This window comes from Choristoneura fumiferana, chromosome 30, assembly GCF_025370935.1.
Source record: "Choristoneura fumiferana chromosome 30, NRCan_CFum_1, whole genome shotgun sequence".
In the NCBI taxonomy this organism is placed as follows: domain Eukaryota; kingdom Metazoa; phylum Arthropoda; class Insecta; order Lepidoptera; family Tortricidae; genus Choristoneura; species Choristoneura fumiferana.
In genome coordinates this window covers 5,713,576-5,723,657 of record NC_133501.1, presented here as the reverse complement: position 1 = coordinate 5,723,657, position 10,082 = coordinate 5,713,576, and the positions used below count along the sequence as shown (strand labels likewise).

General features: G+C 34.4%; 1 protein-coding gene across 1 annotated transcript; it reads right to left on the bottom strand.

Moving 5' to 3' along the window:
- On the bottom strand, nt 1-8,212 carry LOC141444595 (uncharacterized). The gene is made up of 2 exons (XM_074110162.1): nt 7,970-8,212; nt 1-5,322 (listed from the first exon to the last, which is right to left on the bottom strand). Exons 1-2 carry the CDS (start codon nt 7,972-7,974, stop codon nt 117-119), a joined length of 5,211 nt encoding a protein of 1,736 aa, XP_073966263.1. The 5' UTR covers nt 7,975-8,212; the 3' UTR covers nt 1-116.
- Between the last annotated feature and the right edge of the window lie 1,870 nt (nt 8,213-10,082).

Below are 10,082 nucleotides of genomic sequence, written 5' to 3'. Positions count from 1 at the left end.
CCCGAAACATGTAGGGCTAAACTCGATTTAAGACGTGAGTTATCCGGGTCAATATATTTAATATGTCAAACGTACATGTTGATACTAACGCCATCTAGCGATAAATGCCTAATTGCCTATACGCTACGATCATCATTTTCTTCTTTAAAACCTTCCCTCTCGTCATCTTCAGTTTTACTTAAATCCTGGTCCAAAATATGGCAAGTTTCAATATATTCTTGAATAACAATGCTATTGACACGAAATCTGTATGCTACTGCGCCATGATGTAGTCTCAAATGATTCTCGAGATCGTTCACTTCGAAAAGACGCGGGACGGCGCAGCGGGGACACAGTACACCCTTGTCTTCCAAATTACAACCGGCAAAATGATGTTTTAAACTATCGTTTGATATAAAACAGATCCCACAGACACACTTAAATATATCGACTATCGGAATTCGGGAGAGCGTTTCAATTCTACGCGCCTCGAATAACTTAGAATTGAAACGTTCGTCCCTTTTGCAGTTAAATTCTATTGTCTTGAATACATTGGTTTTCTTGTGGTCCAGCTCGTGGTTTTCGCACATTGCATATAATATGAACAGTTTGTTGCATTCAGAACAAGGGTGGCCGAGAAAATCACATTCTTTTCGGCAATGTTGCTCTAGTTTTCCTGGTGCTACACAGGTTTCGCATTGATTGCATTGGTACAGAGTATACTTCCATGGTCCATCATTTATTACCTTCATTTTAAGACAGTGACTTTTGTATATGCTTCGTTCTTGCATTTCTTCTAGTATATGAGATGGCATACCTTCGAAAGTTTTGTCCCAATTTGAATATAATGATTTGTAGGAATAGCTTATTATTTTCAAATCTTTCTCGTGTAAATATTCATGCTCTTTGATGTAGTTGGTGTGGTAGGATAGTTGACAGGTTTCGCAAAAAGCGGTAGGATCTTTGATGTCGTTGTAGTGGTTTTGGCAGTGACCGATAACATCATCATAAACGTCAGTTGCGAAACTGCAGTCTTCACATTTGAAAACATAAACTTCTTTGACTGTAACAACGTCAGTGATTTGTACATTTTCAATGCAGAAATTATTTTCGTTTGCACACTTGTGCGTGTCATCGTGTTGCACACTAACTCCACACGAGAAACAATTGTAAAGAGTACCGACTATTTTTTGACGGCAATGATGATTATCCATATCAATTACATCGATGTTGGTGCTACAGTTGTAGCAGTTGGCTAAAGTTGGTTTGCTCCCTGATGTAGATGGAAATATACATTTAGATTTATTCTGTTCACGACTTATTACATCTTCATCTTGAGTAAAGCTTCTGTCGTCAACAAATGGTGAACTATCTGTGCCTGGTAATTTCGATTCACAAACAGAGTCGTCTGCGTCATCCATATCTATATCATTTCTTTCACCTTCTGCTTCATCTACCTCAGTTTGACAACTGGTTTTAGCAACAGCACTGGCACCTCCTTGCACATTTGATTCATGTAAGGGTTCACTTATGATTTCAGTGTTTACTGGTGAATTGTTGTTATCTTTTGCAATATGTGACTGTTTATTTTTATCAATCTCTTTACTAGTGTCAAGTAATTTAGTAATATGGCTCTGAGTGCTATTAAACTCGTTTTCATGTCCTTTTATTTTACTCTCCCTGCGAGACTTTATCAAAGTAGCTCGTTTTGCTTCTTGAATTATATTTATTTCTTCATTATTTTTTCGTTTTTTTTCTTGGTTTGATTCCTTTTGATCGTCATTACAGTTTTGTGTTACATTTCTTTGATCGTTTGTGTTATCAAAGTTTTGTTCCCTGCTTCTCTCAACGAAATCTCGTGCTTTTTCGGGGTTGTTAATTTCATTATTTTCACTTTCTTCAAGCTTATTCATTGCACAGCTACCTAAGCTTTTAGTTTCTGGATTTGCAATTTTTTTTGTGTTCTTATCTTCACTAATTGCATTTTCAAGACAAGCAGAACTTTGACTTTGAATGCTTTTTAGTACTCCCTTTTTCTCTGTTACATTAAATAATTTCTTTTTTTTCAGGTCAAGGTGACCGTGTGCCTGTTTCCTATGTTTTTTCGAAGCACGTAACGAATACAGCACCTCTTTACATATTTTACATTCGTATTGTTTATTTTCACTTGATTTTGCGATTATTATTTTTTGCTGCTGGGTATCAAAATCAGTAGCGTTCAAATTTTTTCGAGAATTATTCATTTCAATTGCAATTTCATTGCCGCCATCTTCTGTATTTTCATCAGGAAAATGTACTTTTACATGTCCCATATAGTTATTTTCGTTTAAGTGAACGAAACAAAGAGGACATGTAATTTTATTAAAAATTTCTGGTATGTTATGATTGTCCCTCATATGCTCAATAAGACTGGTGTAGGAATCAAATATACAGGTGCATTCGGGACATGTATGTACATTTACTGTATACTTGTTTTCATAATTTTCTTTAGTTTGAAATTTAGTGAAACATCCAACTAGAGTTTGAGTTAATTGAGCCTTATTTTCTTCACGACTCTCAGTTTCATCATAATTTCTGGGTAGACCTCCTTTGTTGTAAATTGTGTCCACGCTGCTAATTAATTTATTATTTAACTTTGTAGGTTCATCAAACGAGCTTGTAGGAATATCGTTAGTTGAACTGAGGTCTGTTTTATAATTACAATTACTTTTTACAACCTTTGTACTTTCGTCTCGTGTATCAGTTTTTACGCGCTTAGGGTTAATAGGGGATACATTATTGTCAACTCTACGTTTATAAAATTTTATTTTGACTTTACCACTTGTTATTTCATCATTTTCATTTGACACCGTCACGCAGCTCTGCCCAGATTTTTCTTTCTTCTTTTCTTTCGTTTTTTCTTTTTTAGTAGTAGTATCTCCATTTGTTTTGGTTGGTATGTCATTATGAGCAGAAGTTGCAGTTGTTGTCAGACTGTCAACAACAATGTCTGTAACTTTTCTTTTATCATATGTGACACTTATGTTAGACTTAGATGTTCCTAGATTTGATTTAACAGGAGCACCATTATTTCTATTCATTGCGACATTATTATTTTCAGTTAATGTTAATTCAGATGCACTTTCTCGTCTACTTTTAGGTTTATTTACTTCATCATATTTCTTATCACTTGTATTTTGCATATGCGCATCGTGTAATATTCGAAGAGCGCGACATAATTTACACTTTAATGTATTATGTTCGAGTGTTGGATTTACATCGACTCCAACCGGATACATTCCCTGTGGCGAAAAAACTGAAAGTTGCGAACACTTAGGACAAGCGTATCGTACTTTAGATGCACCATGCTTTTCAATATGACGTAATATACATTTGATCTCTCTTTTAAGAGTGGGTGATGATGCTCGCAATTTACTAACCAATTTGCTATCCAGGAAGACATGGTTTAAGTATTCATTTACTTTTTTGAAAAAAAAAGTAAGAAATTCAGTAGCACGTTTATCAAAGCAGATTTTTTTTCCTTTATGATCTGTAATGTGTTGCTCGTGAGCCACTCTAAGTTTGCTTGTTTTATTTAGCTTACTAACTAATTCATCACTTTTACTGCATTCTTCTGTTAAAGTTTGATTGGCATTGTTTTTCTCAATAAATTTTCTTAAGACACCTATGACAGGAGTTTCAAAATTGTTATTATGACTTACAGTATTACTGCACAAGACATCTTTATTAGGCGTTTCTATTACAGGTCTAACCCGCAAAACGTCACCTGATTTGCTAGCGTTTGACAACTGTTTATTCGTATTGAAATCACTGTTTAATATGTCAGTATCTTCTTCTGGCACGAAATTTTTTTCAACTGTATTTTTCGACTGTTCCAGTATAGGATATTCTAGGGTATTAATATTACTGTCAGAAACATTAGCGTTTAATTCATTTCTGTCAACTGTAATCCGTTTAGCGTCGGTTGATTTGCGCCTGTTAGTTGAATTTGCATTTTCTTTTTTGCTGCCACCAAACGCACCAATGTCTATCGGTGTTTCACCTAAATTTGCAGTTTGATCCATGACGTTATTACTGGCTTCATGAATTTTAATAACATTGTCGTTGATGCTGTTGTTGATATTGTTATTTTTCGTAACAGATGGATCTTTGCAAACATTGTGCATAGCGTTAATTTGCGCAGTTTTATGATGTCCCGCATTAGTTCTATTGGGATCATTTATATCAACTACACCTGTGTCAACTTTTTCTTGATTTCCACTCATGTCTTGAACATTTTTAGCAATAACATCAGCCGTTCTAACTATAACGCTACTGGAATCGGTGGATTTATGTCGATTTGCTTTTTTATTGACAGCTGCAGCGTCCTTGATATTACTGTCAGTACTTTTTGAAGACAAAATAATATTGTTATCTTGTGAATTCTTAGGTTTCCTGTGGATAGCACCATCGCTATTTCTCTTTCGGGATATTACATTTTGGTTAGGTGTAAGCTTTGGTGGATGCTCGCCGTAGCTCTTATGTCCCGATAACCTGTTTGTTTTACATATTTTCTTGTTAGCAGGCTCTTTCCCTTTATTATCATTGTCTTCTTTGTCCTTACTTTTGCTTCTACACAAATTAACGTGTTTGATATTGTTATTAGAAGGAGCTTCATTTCTTTCAAAAGAGTTAATCGAGGCTCTACGAGAATTGATAGCTGATGGTTTTAAGACGGTAACCTTAGGGTTTATTTTATTTGGATTGGCTGACGTCTCACACGTACTAATGTTTGACGCGATTGCATTTTTTTCACTATCTAGAGTAGCTCTTCTGGTATTTATAGCAGAAGGCGTTAACACACCGATTCTAGGATGAAAATTAGTGTTTTTATCAACTTGCTTATTCGCATCATCGGTTACAATTGTACAGTCATCTTCTGAATCATCCGAAATAATAACCACTTCTTTTTCTTTAACTTCTTCACCGTCACAGTATTCACGTTCTTCACTATTATTTTCTTGCTTAAGAAGCTCCTTTTTTACTTTCAGATCTTCGAAAACACTATCATTATTATTATTCTCGGCAAGCTGATCGCAATCACTTAAGAATTGATTATTACGCCGCTGTATTGCTTCTGGATCATTATTATGGTTTTGTTTAATATCTGTTGGTTTATTGGCACATGGAACACAGGAAGCCTTGTTCTGAGCATCATTCGTGACATTTATATTTGTGTGTAGTATTTTGCGTACCATTTCATCTAGTTTACGTCGTTTGCGAGCGATTTTTTCAGGGTTTTTGGATATATCTGATATTATCACTGTACTGTCGGAGTCGTAGTCATCATTTTCATCCATAGCTCTGTAACAAAAAAAACAATCAATCAATCATTTATTGTCAGAAAGTGAGTGAAGTTCGTCACAATCAGCCAGTGTATGGCGCACAATATTCGGCAGATACGCTAATACGCTCATTATATGTCATTGAATCATTGAAACAGAAGAAAAATAAAAATAAAAATATTAATAATCAAAATTTAGAATACTTAATAATAAAATTAACAATAATAATAGAAAATGTCAATGTCATGTACTGAACGTGCCCGTGCGGATGCAATATCAATAGAAGGTACTATACAACAAATAAGTAGCAGATCGGTTTATAAGCGGATTTCGCGCTGTAATCGTTCATCCACCATTACCTCTTATATTTCGTTTTCTAGAATTTTTTTACCGTAAAACGGCAAAAACTACTAGACACTGGCAAAATTGTCCTCCAATGGACACAGCCATATTTTTTTAAAGAAACAACAACAAGTAGCAGATCACACCACAATTACAACACAGCAATGGTCATACGAGAAAATACAGAGAAATAAGGTTATTCTATGAATGTGCAGATGCATTGTCACTTGTCCAATTCAAAATAATACAACGCAAAAATATAAAAATATAACAAATAATTATGGAGATGTCAAAACAACAATGATAATAATAATAATGAATGAATGAATAAACAGACTAAAGAAAGTACAAAATTGTCAGTAAACAATTCGTGATGTATTAGTAGTAGGGTAAAAATGGTCATTGACAGTATAATGCATTTTTTCTAAGCACCATTTAAACAATTTCTTAAATTCTGGCATGTTCAAAGTTTTAAGGTCATTTGGCAAGTAGTTGAATATTTTAACCGACATATACAATATACTTTTCTTAAAGTGAGCAGAAGTATGGCTTGGGTAACAGAATGTAGCCCAGATGTCGATCTTGGATTGGATGTCATGATTTTATAGCTGTTTATGTGGGTTTTCACAAATAGACACATTTCATACACATAAAAATCATTATCGATCTCTGTAAATTTAAGGTGACCATCTCTAGAACACTTGAGATCGCTGTACAGTGTTGAGGTGAATGATATCTTTACACTTTACAGTCTGTTCAATATAGGAATGGACAGAAGGAAAATAGGCTCTTCATAGTTCACAATTTAGGTAGTCATTTAATAAATTGCATTTTTTTAGTGTACATTCCAAACTTAATTCTAATTATAATATCAAAGACATCAATATTACTTTCATTTATTCATTGACTAGCCGTTGCCCGCGACTCCGTTCACATAGAATTACATTAAGCAATTTTAGGTCTTATGTTTGACTAAAACGGTACAATAGTGACAGGTTGCTAGCTACCTATACCTATACCTATACCTTAACCTTTATCCTCAGTCGCCTCTCACGACACCCACGGAAGAAATGGAGAGGTGTAATTCTAACCTGACACCACATGGCCTCACTCTTGCAGAGACCATGCAAATAAAAAATAAAAAAACTATATTTTCGCATCACATACTTTTAACGAAGGACAAAGGGCCTCTCGGAGCCTCGCAATGGGTAAGGCCACCGCTGATTTTGGCAATGCAATAAATATATCTTTCGAACCTTTTCTTAAACACCTGCCTTGAGCAATCTTCTGGGATAGGAGGGACAATATTACAATACCGTCTTTACCATAAAGACCTATGGACACGCTTGCACACGCCCGCCATGCCTCCAACGGATGTCAGCACTAATCAGTCCCATATAGGTATTTATTATGGTCAAGTGCAGTGCAGATAGAAACATACGTCGGACGACATAGCGTGGTGTCGCTTTTTAATAGTATGATTAGATTAGATTAGATTAGATTTATTTATTACTTTTTGAAAAAATACATTATAAACACATCAGTTAATTACAAGAAATTCACAAAAGGATCGTCAAATGTATACAAAAAATCAATCTTATTACAATAAATTGTCAGCCAGAATAAAAAATAAAAGATTGAATTTAGAATGTCAAATTAGAATTCAATTCAATAATAATAATAAAAAGCAAAACAAGAATATACTTAAATCTAAGTCAAATTTATGCACTAGGAACAATCAATTAGAGATGGGCCGAGTACTTGTTTACTACTCTGTACTCGGTGTATTCGGCAGTTTTTTTATACTCATACTCGACCGAATAACTCGGTTCCATTGACGAGTATACTTGGTCTAAATAAAATTATTATTTAAGAGAAATCATTATGTATTATAATAGAACAGGCTAGTTTCAAAATGTTATTGGGAGTATTTATTCATTAAAAACATAAAAATGAGAATTATCAATTGTAAATATTTAAGCAATTAATTCGCGGACCGGCGATGCGATTTTCTTTAAAACAACTACTTGGCGGTGGCTGGTAGCGCAGCGTGAACCTGTCTAACCTGTTTTCGCGCCTCAAAACTGAACCGAGTAACTCGGCCGAGTACTTAGTTTGAGAAACTTCGAACCGAGTACAAAACAAGGTACATAAAAACAAAAATGAAACGCATATAATATGTCAACATAAAATCTCACTGTACTCTTTTAAAGAGTACAATAACTTGTCTAAAAGAAGTTTTTTTAGTGTGCGTCCGAATGTCTCATCCGAACATTCGTTTTTTATGTTACTGCGTTTAAAGAAATAAAATTGCAAGCACTTACGCCATAAGATGGATCCTTTGGGAGTTTATGAACTTCTAATTGCATTCACTGCACAATTTGAATAGTTTTACTAGCACTTTGGCACTTCCATGACCACTTTTTGGTAGAAAACTAAACTACTAAACACTTGATTTTGATTTAATAAATCTGAATAAGTATAACAAAAGAATGTTAATTTGCAAGCTTATATTATATCAAATACCTAAATTTTACGTGTTCTATCGAAATCGAATGTCAGATCAAATCAAATGTCAAAACTGCAGGGCTACTATGAAACTCGAAACTCTTGAAAGTTCGTGTCGTGCGGTCCCTCTGACACACTATTTAATACAAGAGCGAGAGGGACCGCATGACACGAACTTCGAGTTTCGAGTTTTGTAGTAGCCCTCCTGCTGCGAGCTGCAAATTGCAAATGCAATGCGACACAACAATTTGAAGCGTTTTTCAACCGTAACTAATGTTTTATTTTATAACTTTTTCTATAACTATTAATTAACATTTTACTGACAAACTTTAGTGTATTAGATTGTCTATGTAATTATTTAAGAGGAATTCTCGGTTAAATTAATTGCTTTTTTAAATATGATTTTAAACAATAAGTATACTAAACAATTGGTGCTATTTTTAGGTGGAGTTAAAAGTGGAAATTACGCCTTTGTTTTTCGGAGGGACAATCCCGGGTGGGTGTGGTTAATGTACAACCGATATTTATCGACTGACAACGTAGGACAATATTGCACGGTCTGATAATTCATGCCCTCCGTATACGCAAGAATTATCAGATCATTTTATTACTGTAGTTCAGTTAATGCTGTGTCGACAATTCAAAGTTTAGTGTACCTATTCCAAATGTGATCCAAGTTAAATAACCGAGAGCGTGGAATTGCATATGTAGTGGTATTGTGTGTTTGTAGGCATTCCACTTTAGTGAGAGAGACAACAATATGGAGATCTCACTCTCCGATGCTTTTAGTTACGAACTTTTCTGATAAAATACGATGAAACACAATTTATGTACTGCAACTGCAGCAGGCTCTCAGAGGGGCTACTATGAAACGCGAAAATCGAAGTTCGTAGGTACCTATCGCAGTCACAATGAAAAAAACAATACCTCTCCTTGCAGTCGGTTAAAAAGAAAAAGTAATTCTAACTACTTGCGTTAAGGTGTGCATGTGCATTTTTCTGAAGAAAAGTAGTTTATATCAATCAGGGATAGTGTAGCTTTCTATTTGTAAAAGAAATAATATATAAATCAGCTCAGCATTTTCAGGGATTACCCCCAATAAACAAAGAAAAAAACAAAGTTTAGTTATATCCTATCCCATGGACTTTTCTAAAAATGTTTCCTTAGTGCACACCCATAATACTTTATGTATGCCAAATTTCGAGTATCTAGCACCAGTAGTTTAGGCTACGCGTTGTCTGTCAGTCAGTCAGTCATGGTGCGGTTTAGAGGTTAGATAGAAATTATTATGTTACGTAAAGACTTGATTGGTTTGACGTAGGTATTTAATGTTTATTTTCGTTTTTTAGAGCAGTGTTTTTAAATAAGAGTGTCACTTATATAGCTTGTTTTTGAAAACCTTTTTTATTACTTATATTATTTTATTTCATTTTTTTAGCTATATATTTTATCTCATCGAGTCATGTGTACTTCAAAACTGAACGTAAATGTAAAATTTCGTTTCTATGCTATCAACCTTTGAGGAGTTCCGTCATGAGCAGGAGACCTTGGCTGCAGCATCAGGTGGTGTCTACATATTATACCTATACACGCATCGTCATTGAAACTGAAAAATCATGTAGAGCTATATTTTGTTTTTGCCATTATCTTCAAAAAAAAAAATCAAAAAATCAAAATCATTTATTCAGTAAATAGGCCGCAATGGGCACTTTTACACGTCATTTTTTAAAACTACCAGCGCTTTCGGAAAGACCATCATTGCCAAGAAGAATGCGCCGCAAGAAACTTGGCAGAAAGTCATTTTTTCAACATAAAATAATTACAAATAAAATACTTAAAAACTACAGTATACAATGAAATAAAAGAAAATACAAAATAATAATAATAATAATACAGGGATGTATGGGGTCCCTTAGTTACAAAACTAAA